Source organism: Monodelphis domestica, chromosome 1 (genome assembly GCF_027887165.1).
Source record: "Monodelphis domestica isolate mMonDom1 chromosome 1, mMonDom1.pri, whole genome shotgun sequence".
Lineage (NCBI taxonomy): Eukaryota > Metazoa > Chordata > Mammalia > Didelphimorphia > Didelphidae > Monodelphis > Monodelphis domestica.
Genome location: NC_077227.1, coordinates 658,157,178 through 658,184,400, shown reverse-complemented (window position 1 = coordinate 658,184,400; position 27,223 = coordinate 658,157,178). Strand labels below are relative to the sequence as shown.

General features: G+C 35.2%; 1 protein-coding gene across 4 annotated transcripts in view; it reads left to right on the top strand.

Annotated features, from left to right (window-relative positions):
* The window catches only part of GTF2A1L (general transcription factor IIA subunit 1 like), a 37,213-nt gene extending 11,541 nt beyond the window's left edge, over positions 1-25,672 (top strand). Inside the window, exons 4-10 of one of the 4 annotated variants that reach the window (XM_016427949.2) lie at positions 2,731-2,786; positions 4,351-4,444; positions 7,276-7,793; positions 18,769-19,026; positions 19,650-19,739; positions 21,756-21,836; positions 24,686-25,672. In XM_016427949.2, the coding sequence (XP_016283435.1) occupies positions 2,731-2,786; positions 4,351-4,444; positions 7,276-7,793; positions 18,769-19,026; positions 19,650-19,739; positions 21,756-21,836; positions 24,686-24,793 (1,205 nt within the window). In that variant the 3' untranslated portion in view covers positions 24,794-25,672. Of the gene's footprint in view, positions 1-2,730; positions 2,787-4,350; positions 4,445-7,275; positions 7,887-18,768; positions 19,027-19,649; positions 19,740-21,755; positions 21,837-24,663 lie in introns of all 4 variants that reach the window. The other 3 variants (XM_007475290.2, XM_016427936.2, NM_001204850.1) reach the window with 3 other exon arrangements.
* Positions 25,673-27,223: the final 1,551 nt, after the last annotated feature.

The following is a 27,223-nucleotide window of genomic DNA, read 5'->3' as shown; positions in this document are numbered from 1 at the left end:
CAACTTCTAGTCTTATACTTTCTCTTCTATACTATGCATGATTTATTCCACTTATTAAAGAAAGTGTCATTTAACAAAATAATTAAAGAACTTGTGCTTCTACAATATGAAATTGGTCCACAATTTAAGTAAAATTTAAAAACGTTTCAGTGGAAGTTCACCTATAAATCCAATATAAATGGAGGTCAGTCCTATTGTATCCTAACATTTATCTTTCATGTATTCCACACAACTCATTTCACCAACTTCTGGGAAAAAGTTGGTGTAAATGTTAAATGACAATTTCTAGACTTTTCCAAATTGTACTGTAAAATCAATCTATTAATTAAATACTCTTATTTCATGGAATGTAAATGTTTGTTAATATAGTTTTTTGTGGCTCCTTTAAATATATGCCCTTCAGGATTCCTTACATTATCTAAGATGGAAAGATTTTTCGCTCAAGAACCTCAATTATATCAGTTATTAGAATTGATATATTCAGATATTGCTTTCCTGTCAAGCAATGGCTTTGGTTATACTAGCTCAAGCAGTGGCCACTTCAAGTAATTAAGACTGATGTCATTGTTATCCTTCACTCCAGTTCTAAAACTTGAATGTTTCTAATGGAGTGCTTGTTAATGGCAAAACTGGAGATGAACTCGGGGTAAAAATAATTTTGTGCTTCATTAACTACCATTCTTTTGCCTGCCTCATTTCTGCATGTTTGTGTTTTAATAACAGAGATGGAATCTGTTAGATATTTTATGTGTTTTCATGAGGAAAGATGTTTTCTTTGAATAGTTGTTTGAGATGAAAAAAATCACATTTATAAAATGCTTTCATGTATGCAAAGTACTTGAGATATATTTTCACTGAATCTTATGGGGGGTACTGCAGATATTACTTTTGTTTTACTGGTGAGAAAATGAGGTTTAGTGACTTATTCTTCATGGTCATATTGTTACTAAGATTTGGAGGCAAAATTCAAGTCCCAATCTTTAAAAATATTTTTATTGATACTTAAAGAAAATCACTATAATTATCTCTAGCTTTCTTCTTCTCCCTATAAAATTATCATCCCATACTAAAAATAATATAATAAAAATAAAAAGGAGAAAAAATCAATATAATTTATCAGTTCATCAAAAAAGTCTGAAAGTTTGTACAATGTGCAACACTTGTTGATTTCTCCATCTCTGTAAAGGGATGAGAAGAGAGCATCTTCTCATCTCTCAATCCATGCTTGTTCTTTATAGTTTTATTATATTCACTTTTGATTTTTTGCATTTTTTACTGTTTAGATTGTTGCAATAATTCTGTATATTGTTTTTCTTGGTTCTGCTGGCTTCAGTATACATTTTTTCATATAGACTTTTCTGCACTGTATTGTATTTATGTAGATGCTGCATTGTATACTTATATTCATCATATTTGTTATTTCTTCTTTATTAATGGCCTCATTGAGGAATACTACTAAATAATTAAATCTCTGGGTCAAAGGGCATGGATTTTCTAATCATTTTATTTTCACACTTCAGATTTGCTTCAGAATGGTGGTACTAATTCCCAGCTTCATCAATAATGCACTAGAGTGCCCATCTTCCCATAAACTCTTTCAACATGGACTCATCCCATATGTTGTTATATTTGCCAATTTGTTAGGGGGGAGATAAATCTTCACAGCTGTTTTGCATTTCTCTTAGTGATTTGGTGCTTCCTTACATATGGTTATTAACAGGTTACAGTTCTCTTGAGAACTGTTTGTTCATATCCTTTGACCACTTTTTTACTAGGGAATGGCTTTTGGTCATGTATGTGCCAATTATTTATATATCTAGGCTTCAAAACCCTTATCAGAGAAATTTGATTCAAAGATTTATTCCCATTATATTGCCTCCCTTTTTATTCTAGGTGCATTAATTTTGTTTCTGCAGAAGCTTTACAGTTCCATGTAATTAAAGTTTTATGTTTATCTTTATTTTCTCTAATTACCTGTCACTTGTTTGCTTATAATATTTCTTTTACCCATAGTTCTAAGGTATATGTATTTTAATACATATTTTCATATATGTATCTATGTATATACATAGGAGCAGATGGTGATGAAGTATATAGTGAGAACAAGAGATAACAGCGCAGTCCAAGTGTTGCCCATACTGTCCTTGAAATATTAGAAGACTTTTGGGGTTTGGGTACATCCTCTGTGAAGTATCTATGGAAGACATGGCCTTACATAGGATATGAAAGCAAAGATGGACTATATTATCTACCTCCTTGTTTGAATAGATGTCTACTTCAGCATCCTGATTATATGAGAGAACTTTCCTTCTCTTTCCATTCTGTTCTTAAGATCATTTCAGATCTTGTCTAACTTGACTCTCCTTTGTCACTCAGAACTCCTGAACTCAAGCATTCAACCAATCTTAGCCTTCTCAAGAGATGGGACTACAGGCATGCTTATAGCATTTGTATTTCTGAAGAAGATTTGCATTATCTGAAAAACTAAAAGTCTTTTCTTTCTGGATGTTAAAAAAAGTTTCATTGTAAAGTGTTTATCCAAAGTTGTTTTGAAAAAGAAAATATAACAAGATCAAAATTCCTTTTGGAAGCAGGCAACTTTTAAAAAATGTTGCTTGAGGAGGTGAATAATGATATAGTAATCATATAATAGGAAACTATAATTAGTAATATTATTAAATATTTCAGTAAATGCTAACATTTTATAATATTTATTTTGTTTCTATGCAGCATCATTAGTTATCCCTGCTGGGAGAACTATTCCAAATTTCACTACTACAGAACTGGTATGTAAGTGTATATTCCCATAACACTTAGTAAATGTTGGTGGTAGTTATGGAGATAATTATCATCATATTTATGCCTATTTCTATTTTCCCATCAGTATTTAAAATACTTTTTATTTCATTGATTCTCCCTTTTTTACAAATTGAGTTTATAGGCATGCTAAGGATGGGTAGAAAGCAAAAACAAGACTCGATGTGGTCTTTGTACTGACTTTTCTAAACCCCCTCAAGATACTTAGCCTCTACCAAGCTAGAAACTACTAGGGCACAGGTTTAGGATGTCTCACAGCTATTATATGTCATATCACTGTCTAGTGCTGTTGATAGTGCAATTGATAGACCCCAAATAAAAATTTTGAAGTTTGCTATTTCCTGTTTTTTTCTTTTAAAAACAATTATGCTTATGTATAACAGTTTCTTCTTTTTTCCTTGGATTTAAATGTAATGTCTTGGTTATAATTTTATAGCTTTATGAACTAGAGCTTGAAATATCCCCATTTTTCCCTATTAAACAAGAATTTGGAACAGATGATAAACTCACAATTCTTGAAGAATATTGAATGGTTTGTCATGAAACTGGAGATATGAAAACCAATTCTCCTCAGGTTTATTTTTATTGGTCTACCTTGCATAATTCAAACCAGTGTTTTCATACTCTTTTGATTTGTGGGCTACATTTGGAAGGGCAAAAATCCCTATAGAGTAGCCACTTAATTCCTATTTACTTCAGTACTATAAGTATGTATTATTTTCACATTTGGGTACTTCTTTACCCAATGCAAATGAATGCTCATCCATGCCATAATAGTCTTGTGAAAGGAGGTCAAAACAATTCATATCCTAGTCGAAAACCTTCCACTAAGACTCTCTACCAGCCAAGTCCTTGGGTAACAGATGTACAGATCATTCCTGTGCCTGTCCTTGAAGCCTTTCTGTTAAGATATGATCTGCTAGAGCTTGTATTTTACTGGTGTAGCCCAAGACCCCCCTCATATCACAGCAAGCAAGATTTCATGGAAATGGATTATCACCATTAAAAACAAAAACCAAAAAACCCAAACAAAGTAAAAACTAAAACTTAGCAGGGTTGATGGGAAGAGTTGTGCTATTGCTGATGAAAAACAATGTATTTTTACTAAAATTAAATTATCACCCCAAATTGTTTAAAAATTATTAATCCTAGAACAAAATTATAGAGTGCCATATTATTAATGTAAGTGCTAGAGATGAACTCAAAGACCACATGCTAAATTTGCATGAGCTTTAATAGTCCTAGAACATGCTTTAAGAAATAGCAGTCTGAACAATAAAGGCCAACTTTTAAAATTAAGGCTTAGTATTTTTTTACTTTGCTAGGATACCAGGAACAGGGATGTATCAAAGCAGCTGGATCTGTACTAGGGTAGTTTTATAGCATCCTATTTGAAAGCGGCTTCATTCAGAGACTCATTCTAATAAAATTCCTTATTTGTGGTATCTGAACTTTTATCAGGGGAATGGACAAAGGTGGGGATAAAGTATTGTACTTTTGCTTAACATTATGTGATGAAATTTTCACATCCAGGGCACTTCAAATTCCAGTGCAAATTATAGCCTTCCTTCTGGTATTGGTTATCCCATTCATGTGCCAGCAGGAGTGACTCTGCAAACAGCATCTGGTGAGAGCAAACTTTAAGAATGGTTTTTATTTTGAACAGTAGTCTTAGCTAATTAATTGTGATTAATAATAGCAACTAGTGTTAGTGCTGTAAGGTTTACAAAGTGCTTTCCATAGTTATGTCATTTGATCTTTATACCAATCCTGTGATGTAGATGCCATTATTATCTCCATTTTACAGATGAGAAAACTGAAGCAGATAGAGGTTGTGACTTGTTCAGAATCAGAGTTTCTGAGGCAGAATTTGAACTTGAATCTTTCTGACTTATAAGCTTAACACTGTTAGTTTATAGGTGAATTTGGCCTAATTATCTCTGTAATAAAAGTTATAAACTATTTTAAGATCTGTTGGTCTTCTAGCTTTAGCCCACCCTCCAGAACTTTAGCCATTTGAAGTGGCTGTGTCCTTACTTCTTTCCACAATTTGTTTTTTTTTAGGGAAAGCTTTCAATGGGGCAGAAAGAAAATATGGTTAGGATCATAGAGAGAAAAGTCTAACCATTCAATCTTTTCAGTTTTACCAATGTGCTTTCCTAGATTTGGCTTATAAAAACAAAAACAATGCATATTTCCTGGTGCTGGGGCCAGTTATCAAGGTATTTCAGTCTAGACTTCAAAGATAGATACTGGAATTTTAGTGAAGTTCTCAAACAGGAAAGTCAATCTTTGCTTTTAGTTTTGGAACCTCCAGAAAATGAGAAGCTCGCCGGGGGCCATGTTCTTCTATTCACATAATCCTCTTTTATTTATGGGTTTAAACTAATGACAAGAATTGGATGTACTTTTAGGAGAGTTTATTTGTTTTGGTTTATAAGAACTTTGCTCATTTATAGCATCTTAAATTAAAAGCTAGATGCCTTTTTATAGCATAGCGCAATGTTCCACAGATTTGGATGGGTTTGTATTTCAAGTGATCCCTGATTTTTAAGGATAGATGCTTCCTTTGCTGATGGAGGTTGTAACTTCTCATAGCCTTAGTAGATTTGGCTCTTTGGTAGGTTAAATTGTTTTCATATCACTAAACTATATGTAGGGAAAAACATGCAATTAGAATATGCATTAATTCTTTTCCTCAGTAAGAGATTAATTATAGATTTAGAACTGAAGATGCTTTTGAGATTATCCAATCTAATTTTCTCACTTAAAAGTTATGGAAACAGGTCAAGAGAAGTAAGCTGATTTTACTCAAAATCAAACAGGTCTAAGTGGCAGAGTCAAGATTGAAACGTGGGTTCCTTGACTCCAAATCTAGGACACTTTCCATTGTACTGGACTATCTCTACTAGACCAGATATTTTTAAGTCTACTATTCCTGATGATTCAAGGAGGAGTATAGTATATGGGATAAGCTAGAGTGTAGTAGAATAGAAGTTCCTCAAAGGCTGTGCTGTTTGTTACTTTTGCCTTTGAATCCCCAAACCTCACCCCAGTTCTTTGAACATAGATGCTTAATAAATGTGTTAAATAGTAGTGTAGAAGAAACGCTGAAATAGAATCAGAGACCTGGATTCGAGTTCTGTCTGTTTCACTTTTTTATTGTGTGACCTTGGTCAAGTTATTTAACCTTTTTAGGTCCATTTTCCTCATCTCCAAAATTTAGGTTTGGGCTAGATCTCCTACAACCATTTTCTATGTCTCTAAAGGTCTCTGATTCTATTGATACCTTTTAGGGAAATGGAAAGAATTTAATATGCTCCAAAAGTTTATTTTTTGTTTGTTTAAACCTGCTCCCCCCAAATACCTTCTATCTTAGAATTGATACTAAGAATCTAATGACTAGGCAGTTGGGGGTTAATTGGCTTGTGCAGAGTCACATAGGTAGGAAGTATCTGAGGTCACACTTCAACCCAAATCCTCCTGACAACATGGGCTCTATCCTTTGATCCACCTAGTTGCTCCTCTCAGAAAGATTAAAGCTCTTGTTGGTCCACATATCCAGTCCTTTTAATTACCTTAGAACCAAGATCTTGAATAATGGGAAATTTGAAAAAATGAAAGTTATTTTTATGTGATCATGTTAATTGAAACCTAAATTTGTACAAAGGATATTGTTATATTGTGCCCATCTGGCTAGGCTACTGATTGGGTAGGGTGCAGTTTTGTCAGCTTCCAAATACCACAATATAAAATAAGCTGTGTAAGGACATTTTTTTTAATCTAGAGCTGAGCTTCCCTCCTTGGAAATTTTCTCTACCAATGCCCATCAGCAATAGTTATGCAATATAATAATCTTAAGAATTGCCTGGGAGCATTGAGAGGTTGTAGGAATGTAAGGGATAAGGGATAGAGAAAAAGTATGGATTGGCTTTAAGTAATGTGGTCCACCAAGGTCACAGAAGTTGCACTTGAATTCAGGTTGTCTTTACTCTAAGGTTGACTCTACATCTTGTAAGACTAAAAATGAATGAATACTACAAGTATTTAAATTTTTAGGATTTAATAACAACAAAGTGAGAAAGAAAGGGGTTTCTTCAGCCGAGTGAGCAGAGCAAAGAGCCAGAGACTCATGCCTGCTGCACTAGAGCTAAAGCAAAAGCCCCCAAAGCCCTTCAGTTTTATAAACAAACTCACGCCAAGGCATAACACAAGAGAAGGGAACCCCAGAAAAAGTAAAGAATGCTGGGAAATGAAGATCCCGACCATAATATTTTTAAAACACACAATGTCAATGTGGAAATTCATTTTATTTGGTTATACATGTTTGTGATGGGGTTTGTTTTGATTTTTCTAATGGAGAGGGGGAGATAGAAGGGAGAAAATATGTATATGAAAATAAAATTGAATTGAATAAAAAAGAGCATTAATGCTTAATTATTTCTTTTTGTTTGTCAGGACATCTTTATAAAGTGAATGTGCCTGTTATGGTAACACAGACCTCCGGAGGAGCAAGTATCCTTCAACATCCAATTCAGCAGATATTTCAGCAGCTTGGGCAACCTTCCATAATACAGACCAGTGTTACACAGCTGAACCCATCCTCTGTTCAAGCAGCTACTGAAAAATCACAGAGACTGGAAACCGTGCTCCCTCAGCCCACAGTCCTCCATTCTACAGCAATGGAAAGGAAGCATTTAGAAAACTTGGTCACCAATGAGACCCTTGCACAGCCACCTGTGGGAAATGAACACAAAACCACACCTGAGCTTCTGTTAAGTCAGCAGCCTAATTCCTTGGAAAGCCCCCAGTATATGAATCTCCCTGGTGTTGTATTTACTCCTCAGGTGGCCTCTCAAACAGATTCTAATGGGGAGCCAGTGGTCAGTGTTTTAGGTAGTGTAACTCAAACTCTGGATGGTGAACAGCTTTCCTCAGGCCCTCAGGACTCTCTTCACCAGCAGTCTGATGCAGAGGTACTTGTTCTCAAGAACAGGATGGGTGAAAATGGTTTCCTAAAACAGCCTCACACCTTAGAAGAACCTTGTAGTCTCCCTGGCTCAGAAGAGGTAATAATATCTTTGATGCTCTGGGCTTCATTTCCTCATCTAGAAAATGAAGGGGTGGTACTTGATAATTTCCAAGGTTCTTTTGGCTCTAAATCTGTGATCTCAGAAGTTGAGATTCCTTTGTTTTCAAAGTTACAAGGTCAACTCAAAATTATGGGTCTTTAGGTGAGATCAATTCTTTGAAGTCACTCATTTTTTTGTGTGTGTTTGATATTCAGAATTTCCCATCTATGACATTTATTTAGTACTTCAAGTTTTGCTATGTGCTTTATATATACTCTAATTTGAGCCCAACAATAACCTTGTGAAGTAGATATAACTGGTATCATCCTCTTTGATAGATTTAGGGAAGTTAAGTGACTCACTAATGCTCCCAAAGCTGGTGAGTGGTAGAAATGCTTAGCATACTGTCTGGCACAAAATAGATGCTTAATATAAATGTTTATTAAGTCACCAAGGTGGGATATAATCTGAAGAATGTTTGACTTCAAGTCCATTCTAGGTATCATATAGTACATATAATCTTGATTGAAAAAAATACAGATTTGCTAGAGAGGTAGATGTAAGCCTTGAATCCATTACCCTTCCTTCCATGAATTGGCATTAGTAATGCCAATTGGAATCGGAATTGGAAAAGGTAATGAAACTTATATTCTGAACTAGTATTTTTATGATGATGAATGTCACAAAATTTTGTAGCATAAACCCACAATTCATCTCCTCACTATAACTATTCTTTCCCAGGTAAAAGTGGACTATTGTCCATTGTTCAGTTTTAAGGAAGAATTTAAAAAAGAGCCACCCAAATCTGTATTCCTAACCCAGTTTAACTTATCAGAATTCAAATCAGATGATTGTGAACTCATTTTAAGAAGTAGCTTTTAAATGATTCCCTCCCGGAAATAGGTAGAGTATGGAACAAAGGAAAAGCACCATAAAGGCATGTTAAAGATTTGATGTAGTCAGAAATATTTTTAAAAATAGAGAAAAGACCATGCATTCTTTTCTCCTGTCTATAATATGGCTTAATTCCATTTCAAGGATTGTATACTTGATTAACTATGGAAGGCTTGACTCTGTAGCTTTGGTTTCATGGTTTATCGAACCTCTGGAACAGTTGTGTGAAATTGTAGTCAGAAGTAGCAAGTGTCAACCTAACATTTTATTTATAGTTCCCTTTGAATCTCCTAGATAGAGTGGGGAAAGGTGAAGGACACTGAGTAAAGAAAATAAATAGCAGGAAAATAAGGGACCAAAAAGCCTTGTTCAATTCTAAAACACTTTAAATTTTCATCCTGGATCTTTTGGCAAGTCATCTTTTAGTGTTTGAAAAGTACTAAGTCTTAAACATGACCCTGCTTCTATTTTGGATGTTTTCACTCTTCATTGTTTGAGTGCTTTTTATTTTCCTCAACATGGATTTCATTCATTTTTTTTCAATTAAAAAAGAAAAACCTTACCTTCCATCTTAGAATCAATACTATGTATTGGTTCTAAGGCAGAGGAGTGGTAAGGGCTAGGCAATGGGGGTTAAGTGACTTGCCCAGGGTCACACAGCTGGGAAGTGTCTGAGGCCAGATTTGAACCCAGGTTCTGGTCCTGGCTCTCAATCCAGTGAACCACTCAGCTGCCCCTAATGGATTTCATTCTTGTCCCAGAAGAACTCCAACTTGCAAAACCACAGAATTGAGCAAGGCAAGCCAACATATTGGCCATGCCTCTCAACATAGGGCCCATTCCACATCTGTAGTCTGTCATCTCTTTCAGAGTACTTTGTAAAGTAACTGGGTTTCTTAAGTGCATAGACATTTTCATGGGTTAAATTAGAACTCTAGGAAACATTTGGGCAAAAGAAAAAAGTTGCTATAAATTTATTTTATATGGTTCTTTTGATTACTTTTATTGCCATTAGAAGAAATCTTTTCTTAACTTTGAATTTTACAGAAACTTCTGTCATGATAAACTAATGACCTATTTCACTATATTCAATAAGAGTTAACTTTGAGTTAAATAGGATAATTTAAAAATTCTATAGAAGGGGGCAGCTGGGTTGCTCAGTGGATTGAGAGTCAGGCCTAGAGATTAGAGATCCTGGGTTCAAATCTGGCCTCAGACACTTCCTAGCTATATGACCCTGGGCAAGTCACTTAACCCCCATTGCCTAACCCTTACCACTTTTCTGCCTTAGAACCAATATATAGTATTGATTCTAAGATGGAAGGTAAGGGTTTAAAAAAATATGAAGTTAAAAATCCTATAAAAGCTTGCCTCTATAGGTTTAGGACCGTTAAAAAATATAGGTTCAATCTAGCAAGTGTTCATTAAATACCCAATATGTGCAAAGCATTGTACAAGGCTCTGGATTTTTTAAGGTTAAAAAACCCCTTTTCTTCGCTTTATGAAAACTTGATATAACTAAATATGAACTTTCATCATGGGGAAATATAATTACTTTGTAGAGTAAGGAATCCTTGATTGGAAGAGATTTCAATGTGGTCTTTCTCTAAATCACCAGCTCTTCAGAATGATATATTTGATTTGTTAAAAAAAATCAGTTCAGATATAACTTCAAGAGTATTTCTGTTTGCTTAAAGAAATGGTCAGTGAATAGAGGGCTGGACTTGAAGTCAAAAAGACTTGAGTTCAAATACTGCCTCAGATACTTAGTGGGATCCTGGGCAAGTCACTTAAACTCATCCTTAGTTTCCTCATCTGTAAAATATGGAAAGAACATTTACCTCCCAGGATAATTATGTGGATTAAATGAGAAATGTAAAGCATTGTGCAAACTTTAAAGTGCTATATAAATGCTAGCTATTATTATTACAGTGCTTTTTAATACTTGTCCAGTGTAGATTACGTGTCTTTCTGGTGAGTTTAGGTTATGACATTTTTGTAAGATTAAGATTACATTTTTCCCTTTCTCGGTTAAGATGGCATTTCCAAATTTTAAAGGTCCTATTGCTGTGTAAAGTGAACCCCTGGCTTGGAAAAAATATTTTTTATACTTGAAATTAATATAATTCTGTGAGAAATTTGTTCTCAATAGGAAAGAAATTAAATCAGTATGAGTAGAAGGAGAAACAGGAACTATATATTGGATAGAGAGATGGGAATAGAAAATGGTGCAATTTAGAATAGCACTTTTTCATGAATACTTGTGGTTTTCCCTGTAAAATAAATGGATATCAAAGTCTCACCCCCTTGCCAACTGACAGTACTTTATGTACTCAGAGATAGCTACCCTGGCTTCACTAATGCTTCTCTTCTGCAGGCAACCATTACCAGGTCTTTCAACAAATATTCATATGGCATGAAATTTGGGCTTTTTACCACCTTAGTGAATAGTAGAAAAAGCATTGACTAACGTAGAACACCTGGGTTCAGATTTTGCTTCTGATGATTACTACCTGTGTGACTCTAGACAATCACAACCTTTAGATGGTTTCTGTGGTCCCTCTCACTCTACATCAGTGATCCTGTGTCCTGTGATCTTGATCACCTTCTTTTACATACTTTCCAACTTAAGGCCTTTCTTAAGTGTTTCTAGAACTGGATTGGATACTCCAGGTATGATTTCCCGGGGCAGAATAAATAGTATCATCATCTCCCTAGTTCTTTTTTTTTTTTTGACCCTTACCTTCTGCCTTAGAACCAATATTGGATCTAAGGCAGAAGAGTGGTAAGGGCTGGGCAATGGGGGTTAAATGACTTGCCCAGGGTCATATAGCTAGGAAGTGTCTGAGGCCAGATTTGAACCTAGGACCTCCCATCTCTAGGCCTGGCTTTCAATCCACTGAGCCACTCAGCTGTCCCATCTCCCTAGTTCTTGTTTGAATGTAGTTTGTTTGCTTTTTTGGCTACCATGTCACACCAATGACTCTCATAACTCTTGAATACCACTGTAACCTCCAGATCATTTTTTAGAGCTAATGTCTAATCAGCCTCACCCCTACTCTTATACTTGTGAAGTTGTTTTTTCTTTTTTAAACTCCAAAGTAAGACTTTAAATTTAACATTATTACATTTGATCCAATATTCTAGACTGTTAAAATCTTTTGAATGCAGACTGCCATCAAGTGTGTTGGCTATATTTTCCAGCTTTGTGATATGCAAATTTGGCAAGCATACCATTATTTATGTTATTGATGAAAAATCTCAATCCACAGAGGCTGAGCACAGATCCCGAGGACTCTCTGCCCCATTGTTCCTTCTGATCTGATAGCAAATCAGTAATGACACTGTGGGTTCAACCAGTTACAAATGCACTTAATCTTATTATCTAGTTCACATCTCTCCATCTTCCCCAAGAAAGACCCTAGAAGCTTTCTTAAATGCTTTGCTGAAATCATGGTAAATTGTATTTATGACATTCTCTTGATGAACAGACTGGTAACCCTTTCAGAAATGGAAACAAGGTTAGTTTGGCATGACCTCTCCTTAATGAAGTCATCTTGCTTCTTTGTGATTATACAACTTCCTTTTGTAGATATTCATTAGCCACCCCTTCAGTAATATATGCTAGAATTTTCTCTTGGATTAGAGATGAACTCAGGCTCTATTATAGATTCCATTCTCTTCCTCTTTTTATCTTGAAAATCAGAAAGATATTCTTCCTTCTCCAGGCCTGTGGTACCTCTTCCTGATCTTTTATATATCACTGACAGAGGCTTATCTACCAATTCTCTCTCTACTCAGTAATGTAATCCACCTGGGACAAGTTATTTGACCTTATCAGATGGGTAGGTGCTCTCATTGCCTTCCTACTTATGATAGACCTCAGCTCTATAGTAACTTTTTAGTTTATCCATTCTAGTCTGAAGATCATTCCTGTTGGTTGAAGAAACAGAAGCAAGATAAGAACTAAGCAATTTTTCATTGTCTTTGTTAACATTTATCATTGTTCCATCCCCTCTGAGCAATGGATCTATCTTTGGTCTTCTCTTTTCTCTCAGTATAGCTAAAAATTCATTTTTTATTGTTCACAGCTTTGCTTGTCAGTATCAGTACATTTTGAGCCTTCTCTTAACACTTTTTTATGTGACTGGATGTTCTTGTTTTCATCCCTTGTTCATTGCCTCTGATTCTCCCTATGATGTATAACTTTTAAACATCTGAGTTGCTTAGGGATTCTCTGGACATTCACCTTTCTCTCTTTGGATGACTCCTTTTTTCTTCTCATCAGAATTGTTGTCCTTTGTGTCCTCAGAATTTTAGTTCTGAGAGCTTCTTGTCTTTTTTGGACTGATTTTCCCCATAGAGTCCATGGGATCCTTCCTCTCCTTTCTCCATACCCTTTGAAATCTTCCCCCCCCCCTTGATATGGGATCCATATCAAAGTATGCTTGATTTTCTTGTCCTTTTCTATCATAAAGTCCAAGAGGGAGTAGTCACTTTCTTCCAAAGTTCTTATCTTTTCTACCTCAGCAATGTGTTCTTCCTAGTTGGGGAAATTCAGATTCATTTAATTAGCAAGTATTTATTAAACACTTAGTATGTGTCAGGCATTTATGATACAAATTCAAGGAATCAAATGATTCTTGTCAAGGAGTTTACATTTTAATAGGGGATACAAAGGGAAGCTTAGTAAAAGATTGAGGAGCTGGGCTCAAACTTGCCCATTATGTTTATTGCTTGATTGATTTTGGGCATCTCTTAATCTCCTTGGTCCCAGCTTCCCCAGCTAGTCATGGGATTAGATTAGATGTCTTTTTAGGTCCCTTTCAGCTCCAGATTTCTGATCCTATGGTCTTAGAAAAGCCCTATATAAATTTATAAAGAATAATTATATATAAAACAAAGTAGTTGTATGGAATATTTTGGGAGGAAGAGCAGTAGCAATTGGGATTCATGGACAGTGTGGAATCTTAAACTTTTTTTTTTTTAAAACCTTACCTTTAACTTACACTCAATACTGGGTATTGGTTCTAAGGCAGAAGAGGGGTCAGGGTTAGGCAATGGGGGTTAAGTGACTTGCCCAGGGTCACACAGCTGGGAAATGTCTGAGGCCAGGTTTGAACCAGGAATCCACTGAGCTACCCAGCTGCCCCCTTAAACTTCTTTTTCGAAGGAAGAAATGGATTCTGTAAGGCAAAGTCAAGGAGTTAATGTACAATGAGATTGGAAAGTTGGACTGGGGCTAGGTTGCAAAGGGCTTTAAAAATGAAACAGACGTAACCCTTAACCTTGGGTCCATTAGCTTATTTTAAATATACTATAACTTTCAATGTAATTGGTTTCCTTTGTATTTTATTGGCTTTTATTATATTTTCTTTGCAATTTTATGTATTTTATTTCATGTACCTAGAAACATTCTGAGGAGGAGTTCATATCATAGAATTCTTCACCAGGCTGCCAAATTAGTCCATGATTCAAACAAAGTTCAAGAACTCCAGTTCCAGAGACAGTAGGGAGCTGCTGGAATTAATTGAGTAGGGGAGTGATCTGGTCAGATTTATGCTTTAGGAAAATCATTTTGGCAGTTCTGTGACATGAAGGAAGATACTTTTGAAACTATGTGGAGTATGAAGGGAGAAGAGAAAGACTTGAAGTATGACCAATTAAAAGGCTATTGGAATAGTTTTTGTGAGAGGTGAAGAGGGCCAAGGGTTGAAGAGGGTCTTGCAAGTTGGAGAAGGAGGGCACAAATATGGGAGATGTGGAAACAGAATCAAGAAGCCTTGGTAACTGATTGGATATGGGATTGAGGGAGAGCAAAAAGTTGAGCATAATGCTAAAGTTTCATATTTTAATAACAGAAAAGATGATGATATGCCTGACAGAAATAGAGAAGGTGGAAATTCAGTAGATTTGGGAGACAAAGATGAATTCTGTTTTAGTTCTGTTTGAATGCCTATGGGCTATTTATTGGAAAATGTCTAATAGGTAGATGTTGATGTTGAATTGGACCTTGATCAGGAGAGGGATTCAGGCTCAATATATAGATCTGGGAATCATCTGCATAGAGATAATTGAACTCATGGGAACTGATAAAAATCACACAGAGACAATATAGAAAGAAGAAAAAGAGGTCCTAGGACAGAGACTTAGAGATAATTCAAAGAGTGCAGGGTATGGATAATGATCTAATAGTAGGAGTCTCTCTGATGTTCTCCCTATCTGTCTACCCACTCTTGAGTGTCACAGAAACCTAGAGGTCAGAGTATTTTGGAGAAGATGGTTAGTAGTGATTTATGGTTCTGTGCCATCATACTGGTTATTCTTCATGCCCGAAATGAACTCTCTCCTTAATCTCTGCCTCAAAATCTCTCACTTTCTTTGAATTGTATCTTAATTAGAAGTATTCTTCACATTTTTCTTTAAAAATGAATTTATTTTCAATAAACATATTTTTCCTTCCATCTAGTGTGTCCCTTTCGGTCCCACTCCATCGGAAACAAAACAAAATTGTGGCAAATATCTGCATTGGCCATGTCTAACAAATATACAACTTAGTCTACACCTTGAGTCCAATATGTCTTGATAGGAAATGGATAGTAACTTGCTTCATCAAGAGTTCTCTGGAATTACAATTGGTTATTACATTTATTGGACTACTTAGAGCTTTCAACTTATTTATATTTATAGTGTTGTTCTCCTGGTGCCCATTTGATTTTGCATCAGTATGTAAAAATCTACCTGGATTTCTCTGAAACCATCGCCTTTATAATTTATTAAAGCAGAGTAATACCCCATTGCACTCATATGCCATAATTTGTCCATCTGCTTCCGAGTTGATGAGCTCCTCCTTAGTTTCTGTTCTCTGCCACTACAAAGAGCTGCTATAAATATTTTTTGTACATATAAGTTATTTCCTTCTTCTTTGATTTCTTTGGTGTATAGACCCAATAGGAGTACTATTGGGTCAGTACATATTCTCAGTTTACTTATTTTTATGGACAAAATTTTAAATTGCTTTCCATAAAGGCAGGAGCAATTCTTGGTTTCGTCAACAGAACATTAATGTACTTGTTCTTCCATAGCCCTTCTAACATAAATAACTTAACTTTTTTTTTTTACCAACCTTGATAAATCTGAAGAATATAAGGTAGAGTTGGTTTAATTTATATTTCTCTAATTATTAGTAATTTGAAGCATTTTCCCCATTTGTTGATAGCATAGATTTTTTTCCTTTGGATATTGTTTATATACTTTGACCATTTAACTATTAGGAAATGACTCTTGTTCTTATAAATTTGAATCACTTTATTATTTATCTTAGATGTGAGACCTTTATCAGACAAACTTGTGTGCAAAGATCCCCCCACTTAACCTATTTCCTTTAATTTAAGTGAATTATTTTTGTTTGTACAAAACTTTTTAAATTTTATATAATCAGATTTATTTGTTTTAACTTCTTTGTTCATCTCTATCCTTTAGTTTGTCATGAATCTCCCCCATCCATCAATCTGAAAGATATTTTCTTCCTCATTTTTCCATTTGTTCATAATATCTCCTTTTTATCAAAGTATATCAAAATATAGCCTTTTGGAGTTTTATTGTATGGTATGAGATGTTGATCTATATTAGTTTCTGCCAGACTACAGTTTTCCCAGAAGTTTTCATTTGAGGCCTTACATAGCTCTCCAGTTTATTTAGGTATGTATTTTAAAACAGAATGTTTTATAGTTTTATACAGATAGTTCTTATGTTGATCTTGACAGATTCCCACCTATTTTATACATTCTATACTTGTTTTAGATCAAATCTCTTTGTATGTCTTCCTGATAGGTTGTGTTGGTAATATAAAAAAATGCTGATTGCTTTATGTGGGTTTGCTTTATGTCTTGAAACTTTGCTGAAATTGTTGTTATATTAATATATTTAGGTAACACTTTAGTATTCTCCAAGTCAAGATCAGTCAAGATCATGTGATTTGCAAAAACCAAGAATTTTATTTTATCTTTTCCACGGCTTTGTTTCTTTTTTTTTTCTTGTCCTGCTGCTATAGCTAACATTTTTAGGAGTATGTTAAATAGTAGTGGTGAAAATAGACCTTTTTTTTTTTTACAAAAGCAAAGATCCCCATTATGTATAATGTTGTATAGTGGTTTTAGATAGATATTACTTATAATATTAATCCTGTGCTTTTAAAAGTTTTTTTTTAATTAGGACGGGTTACTGTTTCTTTTTAAATGTTTTTCTTGCATCTTGATAAAATGATATGATTTTCATTCAAGATCATTTCATTGATCTTATTAATATAGCCTTTGATGCTGATAATTTTCTTAATATATAAAACTAACCCTACATTCTTAGTATAATTCCAAGCTAGTCATGGTATAAAATTTTTGTGATATGTTGCTATAGCCTCTTGCTAAATTTTATTGTATTTTATATGTATTTATTTTATTTAATATTTTGCTTAATGTTTATTAAGGATAAGATTTTCTTTGTTTTGATTTTCTGTATTTTAGGTATCAAAATCACATTTATATCATAGAAAGAATTTAATAAGACTCCTTCTTTTCCTATTCTCACCCCCCTAAACATCTTCTATAATATTGGTATTGTTCTTTGGATGTCTAATAAGATTTTCTTGTAAATCCATGAGATCTTTGGTGCTCCCTCCAACTTTGGGAGTTTTCTATTTTCCTTTATCAATTAAGCAAGTGTTTGAGCACCTATGGGTTATGTAGTATGCCTTAAAGTTATAGCATATATAAAACATGAGACACTGGCTTTGCTTTTGAATCCTAATGGGCTTTTGGCTCTGATTTACCACTATTTTTGTGACTCTGTAGTCACCATACCTTAATTTATAAAGTAGTGGTAGTAATTTCTTCCTTACCTATATGACATAGATGTTATGAAGATGAAATAGGATGATATATATGAATCTTAAAATTACCAATGTTTATACTAATGTATTATGTAAGATAAGTATATAAAATTGACATTATTAAAGCAATGATCTTATTGGAAATCAGAATTAATAATAAAAGTAATTCATTTATATGGTACCTGAAGGTTTACAAAGCTCTTTCCTTATAATAGCTACAAGAGAATTACTTTATTTCTTCTATTTTGTAAATGAGGAAACTGAGGCTTTATTTCAGTTCAGCCAAGAAGTCAGCTTACTTGCTCTGTGTCAAACAGATGTGCCACATCTCCAGTGAATACAGATCTGGTACTTTCCCCTTATAACAAACAGTTTTTCAAGTTATCAAAGGATGTGCTTTTTGGTGTGTTCCTTATATTTTGATTATTATTATTATTGTATAAGAAAACTCCAGGAGTGATTAGAGAGGAGATGCTATCTCCTTTTGGTCAGGAAGGCTTTAACAAACACTTTTTGTTGCTTCTCATAAATTCTGTGCCCTATTTAAAGTAACTTACATTGCATACACACATAAATACACATATTTAATCAATCAAGATGCATATACTAAGCACTTATTATGGACTAGCCAGGGAATACAAATAGAAGGAATGACATAACCCCTACTTGCAAGGAGATTACATTCCAGTTCTGTATATAAGAAGACAAATATGAATAGAACCATATATAAGTGAGTTAGCTAGTATCTATTAATAAGTGTCTCCTTTGCCAGGTACTGTGCTAGTGCCGAGGATACAAAGAAACATAAAGACAGTCCATTCTGTCAAGGAGCTCATAGTCTAATGGGGAAAATAACATACAGATAACTATGTACAAATAAGATGTACAGGATAAAATGAGGGTGGTCTCAGAGGGAAGACTCTGAGATTAAGAAGAACTGAGAAAGGCTTTGATGTGACTTCAATTCTCTTACTATTAGAAGATTGTCATATGATTGTTGAGTTTACAGTTCTCCTCTTGAAAGCTTTTTATTTCTTCTGACCACTAATCTTTTGGGCAAAATAACTATATTTTACATCCTGCATATGATTTTCTTTATAGGAATCCAGTGCACAAATGGATTTGAGTATACAAACAATTGATGACATTAAAGAAATTATCCAAATAGATGGAACTGGAGATACATCTTCAAATGAAGAAATAGGGAGTACAAGAGATGTGGATGAGAATGAATTTCTTGGTATTATTGATGCAGAAGATCTGAAAGTTCTTGAAGAAGAAGGTGATAGTATCTCAAATGAAGATTCAACCACCAATAGCAGTGATAATGAAGAGCCCCAAATAGACATTGTAGAAGAGGTGAGGATTGCTTTGGTAAAATGAATAATTTTACTACATGTAAAAGAGTAATGCTTTTGTCATTAGGTCCCTAGGGTTAATAAATTAACAAGAATACCCCTCCTCCTTTTTTTTTTTAAAGATTTATTGATTTATAATCCTTACCTTCCATCTTGGAGCCAATACACAGTATTGGCTCCAAGGCAGAAGAGTGGTAAGGGCTGGGCAATGGGGGTCAAGTGACTTGCCCAGGGTCACACAGCTGGGAATTGTCTGAGGCCAGATTTGAACCTAGGACCTCCCATCTCTAGTCCTGGTTCTCAATCCACTGAGCTACCCAGCTGCCCTCTCCCCTCCTCCTTTTTTAAGGGGAGGAAGAGGAATTTTTTTTTTGCATGGTAGGAAGTCCATTAAAATTTTTTTTCTAAAATTAAATTGAAAACTGTGTTAGAGCCAACATTTAAAAAAGACTTATCTTGTTAAACTGTAGAGACACTGAGGGAGTCAGGAGAGGGTTAAGAAAGACAGGCTTAGGGATTACAAAGTTGGCAAACTTTTTAAAGCAGCAAATACTTTTTTCAATTTTTTAAATAAAATTTTGTATCTAATGAAAATTATTTGATGATATTACTTTTAATCTTTAGGACCCTTTAAATTCTGGGGATGATGTTAGTGAACAGGATGTGCCAGACCTGTTTGACACGGATAATGTAATAGTTTGTCAATACGACAAGGTATAGTATGCAGATCCCTACCTTTGGGTTTATTAATGAAATCTGATGTATCTGAAAGTCATGACATCCATAATGGAAAAACCAGTAGTTATGTCTGCTTAGCATTTAACTTACACTATCTTTAAAAAGGGTTATTAGAATAAGTATATATTGATGGCTTCCTCTGAGCCAGGCACTCAGTATTTTTAGATTTGGGACATAAAGGAGTTGAAACCAAAAGACATGCAGTAATTAGAGAAAATTCCAAATAGTATGTGACAAACTACTAAAAAAAATGCCAAAAATGCCTCATATAGACCATTGCAGTGAGTGGTCATGAAAAATAATTCAAGGGAACAGATATTTATTAAGCATCTGCACTGTATACAGTGGAATATGAGTCACTGGGGGAAATACAAAGCTTAGATAAGGCAGAATTACAATTGAGTAGCTCTGCTTCCTTTCTGACTACCACCATTGTCCAAGCTAATTAGAATAGATGTCTTTCCCTTTTTTTGATTGTCTTCTTTTCCCTATTATAGTTAGAACAACAACTCTCGGTTAATTTTTGAAAGCTTCTTTTCCCTTTTTTTGCATTGTTTTTCTCTTAAGAATCTTGGGACATGTAATTGTCTCTTATTTCTCTGAACTGAACTGAGAATCCTAAAATTCAATTCAACAAGCATTTGAAAGCCTAAATGCTAACTGTGAACTATGCCTTAATGTTGTTGGATATAGAAAACATTAATCTTGACTCCAGGTTCTAAAGGGATTTTGTCTTTCCTTTCATAGAGCTTATGATGCTCTAGGGAATAAAATACTAATATGGCTCACTGTTACATAAGGAAGGTAGAGTCACAAAACAAAGTGCCACACTAGGTCTGGAAGGCTAGAAGAGATTTGGGGAAAATTTTATGGAGAAAGTGTTATTTGAGTTAGAATTTTAAGGATGGATAAGAATTTAGTTGGTGAAGAGGTCAGAGGGAGGACATTTTAGTTCTAGAGAACAGATTGGACACAAGCATGGGGGAAAGGGTAAGCTAGATTCAGATGATAAAGAATCCAGATTGGCTTGGGCTTAGACTTGAAGACGATCAAAGGCCTTGAATGTTGTGTAAAGTATTAGTATATAATCACAGTAGACACCATAGATAAATATAATTATAAATTAATTAAAAAATAAAATATTTAAACAATATATTTCTTTTCCCACTCCAAATCAGAGTCTGTGTTCTTTTTTGACAACTAATATAATTAAACTTAGCAGTATCAAAAAATTTAGCACTGTTCAGTTGAAGTTTATTATCATTAGCTCTTGATGAGAGGTGACAGATTTTGGAGAGAGAAAAAAAATCACTGACTTGAAGTGTTAGTACTTATAAAACTGTAAGTCTTAATAAATTTATTTTATAATGATATTTATTTCTGTTTGGTTTTAATTGATTTTTAAAAATTATAAAGGAAAATAGGATCCATAAGAGAGTAGTAGTAGCTCACCATAGAGCTGAAACTAGGGCACATAAGAAAAGCAAGGGATTGTCTCAAAGGTGCAGAAGGTGAGTGTAATTGTTAGCATACTGAGGGCTGGGAGAAGGTGCTCTCTCTCTGGAGCCCTGTTGAGCTGACTGAAGGAGGAAAGCATTTCTTTAAGGAAGAGACTTCAATTTTTCCATGGCTGGACCTAATTTGAGTAGTATTTTCTGCCATTTATATTTCTCTTGGTGTATGAACTTAAGACTCATTATAAAATGGTTTTCAGTGTCCAGGCCCCAGGACTAGGTGATAGATGGAACCATAATATGAGATCCTCCAGGGTTGTCCTTAATAAAATCTCCTTAATAAGAGGAGCTTAGGTCATACCAGGTTTTACTTAGATATATGTAGTATTGTGACAGGAATCTAGTCTAGTCAGTTCTGCTGTAAGGTGTGCTGGAAAATTCAGATTTGTTCAACTGTGATTGCTACATTAGGGAACATTTGAGCATAATCGACTAAAAAAAGGTTTCCTTTTTTGCAATTTCTTTTGAGAACGTGCAGAAAGCTACCTCTTCACAATCACTCACATGCTGTAACCTTCTGACACAAACTTCCACAGTTAAACTTCCTGCCTTTTTAAAGGTAAAGCATTAATTAAATATATGTTGTTACAGTAGGACATGTTGGTAGAGGAGGACTGATCCACACTACCCTCACTCTGTCCCCTACTCTCATAGCCTCAGGCCTAGGAACAGACTGAGGCCACTCAAGGGACCACTATTTATTATGGTATTTAAGTATTTCTTAAGATGTATGAAACTATGCTACTATTTTTTTCTTGGGTTCCTTTTTTTTTTTTAAGTACACCACTGATGAAGCTTTTGAGCCATGTGTCCCTAACTGGCATTTCCTCCATGAGCTGTGTGGTTTTTATTGCTTGGTTTTGCATTGCAGGGTGATTTTTGGGAACATTCTCATGATAGCAGAACTGATTATGTATTTCAGGGTGGACCTTCACATTATCTGTACTGTTTGGATGTTCAATGGATAGACTTACTAGGGAGGCCTTAATGGATGAGCTGGAGCTCAAGTTGAACCTTAAGGCATAGGAAGGGGAGGATATAGGATTGGGAGGAGAGGAAGGAGAAGCTTATGAAGGTAGAAAATGTCAGGAAAAGAGTCATAGAGATGAGAATGGGTTGCTAGGACAGACCTTTTTGAAATAGCATACTTCTGGATGTACTAGGAGAGCTCAATTAGGGTCTGGAACATTAGAATGATGAGCCTGGCCTTGATCTGATAGGCACTGGGGAATTAATGACTATGTTCTTGAGCAACAAAATGATATGAAGGTATGTTTCAGAAAGCATAGTAGTATGCAGGATGTATTTCAAGGAGAGTCTTGAGGTAAGGAGAACAACTGATTGGATGGACTGTGGAGGTGGCAGTTGGAAAATGGAAGAATCAATAAAACTTGGGGAAAATTGGATCTAGGTGATAAGGGAGAAGAGGAAGTCAATAACTTACTACTGGGTTTCACAGTTGGGGACTTGGAACAATTGTTAAGTACTAGTAAACAGGAAAGAGTTTTTTTAAAATCACTATTGCTTCTATAGTAGAGGATGAGCTGGTCAACCTTTTGTACTTTTTCTGTATTACAGTTGGGGCTCCAACTCTACACTGTATTCTTCCCATGCCCACTTATTGTATCTCTGATTTTGTCCTGCCAAGGCTTGGTCTTGATTCACTCTTGCCATCTATTGCTTTTGCTCCTATACATGTGCTACTGAATGAAGCTGGAGAAAAATCATTAAATTGTGCTGACTGGGTCTGCTGCAGATTTCTGTTAGTAGCCTCAAATGGGGCCTCACTGCTGCTGCCAGGTGATCTTTCATACCTCCCTATTTAATTCATTATCCCTCTTACTACAGCAGATCTTCCAGATCTTTTAATCTCTTCTCAAACCTTCCATGGCTCCAGGTCCTCTAACTCCTGGACTCTTGCCTTGTATATTATTGCTAAAACTGAGGCTACTCACCAAGAGCTCTCTTCTGTCCTCATTTCACATCACCTAGGTGCCTTCTTCTGCTCTCTTTCACTTATGTCTCCCATGAAGAGGTGACTCTTCCCTTTGCCAAGACCATCCTCTTTATCTGCACAAGTGATCCCCTTCAATCCCATCTTTTCCACCAGATTCCACCATCTGTTATCTCTATTTTCTTATCTTCAGTCTCTCCTTGCCTCCTGGACATTTTCCTATTGCTACAAACATATCCATGTCTCTTCCATTCTCAAAAACTGTCATTCATCCAGGATCTCCGCTAGTTATCACTTTATAGCTCTCCTTTTTATGATTTTGTGATTAGAGAAAGCCATTTACAATTGGTGCTTCTACTTCTCTTCCTCTCATTTGCTTTTTTAACTCTGCAGTTTGGTTTCTGACCTCATCAGTCTACTAAAATTTCACTTCCTAGAATTACCAGTAATCTCTTAACTGTCAAATCCATTGGTCTTTTCTCAGGCCTTATCCTTGATCTATCTGCAACCTTTGACACTATTGATCACCTTCTTCTGTCTTTACATTTTTCTGACATTCTCTCTTGGTTTTCTTATCTGTCTGACTATTCCTTTTCAGGCTCCTTTGCTGACTCTTTTCCCTGTGGGATAGTGTTTGCATTTGAAAGTGAGCTATGATTGCTATTCTAAAGGGACTAGGCCACTAATTCTTTCTTGGTGGATGAGTGTGCTTTCTTTGGGAGTTTGTTTTTGGGCACAGTGTCTAGAGCAGTGATGGTGAACCTATGGGTGCCAAAGATGGCGTGCAGAGCACTCTCTGTGGGCACTCAGCCATCCACCTTCTCCCAGAGTTAATTACCAGAAAGGCAGAGGGACATGGGCAGATCTGCTCCCCTCCCCCTCTCTACCATACCTAATAACATTTTTTTTTTCACAATCCCTCTCTGCCCAGCAGCCCAATGGGAGCACACAATGGATAAGGTGAATGGCTCACAGGTGGCAGAGCTGGAAGGGAGCAGAGTGCTCAGGCCACTTCCCTCCCCCTCTCTATACTCTATGGGGACATTCCTCATTTCACCCACCCCTCTGCCCAGCAGCCCAATGGGAGTGCTTCCTCCCTCCCCTGTATGGGGTTAGGAGTGGGACAGGGCACTCCTTTCTGGCCCTTGATTTAGGGGGTGGGATGGTAGTTGTGCCTGGTATTCCATCTTTAAAAGGTTCACCATCACTAATCTAGAGCATACTACATCTTAAATAAATGCTTGTTGAATTGAAAAATAATGTAAGGTTTGGGGTAGATTCTTCCTATGTAACACACATTGATTGCCTTTTATTAGTGATTATTTGTAAATAGCACTTCATATAAAAGTAAAGGAATACTTAAGAATACTTATAAAAATTATTTAATTTCTAAAATTTTGCCATTTCATGGATAATTTTGTGTTATTTTCAGACTGTTTCTTTTTCACCTCCAGATTCATCGAAGCAAGAACAAATGGAAATTTTACTTAAAAGACGGTGTCATGTGCTTTGGAGGGAAAGACTATGTGTTCGCCAAAGCCATTGGAGATGCAGAGTGGTAAATCTTGTGTGCTCTATTTATCAACTCTGTATGTCTGTGTAGACATCAGTGAGAGTATACTAAATATTCTAAAATTTTTTTGTTTTAAATAAAATAGTTTACCAAACATACCTAATGTTCAAAATTAGAAGAACCTGTGTGTACATTGCAGATACATGGCAAAAGTTCAATTCTTTCTTGGTTTGTTCTTAAGAGTTAACTGATTCTTCCCATTATCTATATTCTCTAAAATATAGATATTTAGCTTTATTTGATTTCTAAAGTGATGATGATTGTTAGTAATTATTCCAGAAACAATAGCACAACAGGAAGAATGCCCCAGTTTTTCAGTATTTTAAGTCTTTCTTGGTTTCTTCTGCTTGATAAAAAGTACATGTCATTGTTTCCTACAGTGACAAAATGTATACCTATTAAGTCAGTAATTAGTGATTTATCTTTTTTGTTTAAAACAAAGCAAGGATGAGTAAGTTGGGAAAGATGCAATGTTAAAGTTAAATAGCAGATATCTCTCATAAGAAGAGTTAAACACTCTTACTCTCACATTTTGACTGGTTTGGATTGCCTACAGTGAAACTGGTGAATTGGGAACATGTGGAATTGTGATAGTTATTGAAGAAATTCAGAAAAAAATTCTAGAATTAAAAGATTTTTCCAGGTTCTACATTTGGAATTCAAACGATATTGTTTTGACCACATCTGACATTTTATAAAGTACTGAGCTTTTGAAGAAAAATTAAAATAAAGCCATTTGTTTGTTCTCATGTAATATGTATCTCTATGAATATTAACTTAGCACTATATAAAATTGTTGCAATTATATTGAGCAGTTGAATCTCTGTCCCAGTACCCTACAAGCTTAAATTAAAGTGATTGAAATTTTTCCTTGTAGAAGTTTTTATTTGGGGAAAGGGGTTGATTTTTAGTTCATTGAAGAAAATAATATATCTGTTTATCAATTACCATTGCAGAATTTCTTTCTCTACCTCCTCTCATTTCTCTCCCAGTTGGCAAGCCATTCCAAGCATCATTCACTAGAAACTCATCAGTGCAATTGATATCATGAACATTAGTTCTTGGACATGAGTATACAAATCCTTTTGGTTAGGAAATTTTTTTTTTTTTAGAGAAATTCTTGTTCATATCAGATTTCTTTGAGTCATGGTACTTTAGTTAATATTAACTTAAATCATAGTTTATATGCACTAGCAATTCTTTTCAGCCTTAAAGTGCTCTAGAAATGTGACTACTATAGTCTCCCATATCTAGAATGCTCTTCTTCTCTGTTCCCTGGCATCCTTCAAGTCCAAGTTTAAATTTGTACTAGAAGACTTTTTTGATTTCCTTTAAGGCTAGTACCTTCCTTCTGTTCATTATTTTCTATTTAACCTGTATGTGGTTTGTACATATTTGTTTACATATTGTCTCCCCCATTAGACTATGAGCTTCTTGAGGTCACAGAACGTATTTTGACTTTGTCTTTCAGACACAATGTTTGACAGATAATAGGTGATTAATAAATGATTATTAACCAATTAGTATAGCTTGAAGCTTCAATAATTGTTTATTATTTTCTTAACTATGGTATTAGGAACTTGCTCAATCTCTTGGTCTCATTTGGATTGTATGGTCTCTAAGGTCCATTTTTCATTTTAAAATTCCATAACTGAATAAATTTAGACATAACTATTTTGTGTGCAGTGGTGTAGGTGTGTTCAGTAGTGTCTGATCCTATGACCCCATTTGGGATTTTCTTGGCAATGGTTTGGAGTGGTTTGCCATTTTCTTTTCCAGCTCATTTTACAGATTAGGAACTGAGGCTAACAGGTTTAAATGATTTCCCTGGGTCACACAGCTAGTAAGTGTCTGAGACTAGATCTGAACTCAGGAAAATGAAACTTCCTAACATTAGGCTTAGTACTCTATCCACTGTACCACCTAACAGCAGGCATGTATTGGAGGCTATAAAAGGGGTAAAAAAGACTCCTGCACTTACTGTCTAAATGTTGGAGAGGCAAAGCATAAAGTGATTAGAAGAAAAAGTAAGTACTAAGCTATATTAGCAACTGAGACCAGCAGGAGCTCAGAAAAAAAGGAAAGATTCATTTGGGTTGGAATAGGGGGAGCTTCCTTGCTGGGTTTTTCCTATACCAGTAAAATCCTAAATCTGTACCCCCAAAATTATTTTTCATGATAGTATTGCCATGATATTTTGAAGAAAAACTGAAATTAAATGGTAGAAGAGAGAGAAGGTATCAGACGGGGCAATAAGAAGTAAATAAATAAATGAGCATATTTTCAAGTGTTTGGAAAGTGACAAGTGGGAAATGTTTGTCAAGACCTTGAAAGTGAAATACTGGGGGACAGCTTGGTGGCTCAGTGGATTGAGAGCTAGGCCTGGAAACAGGAGACCAAATTGGCTTTAGATACTTCC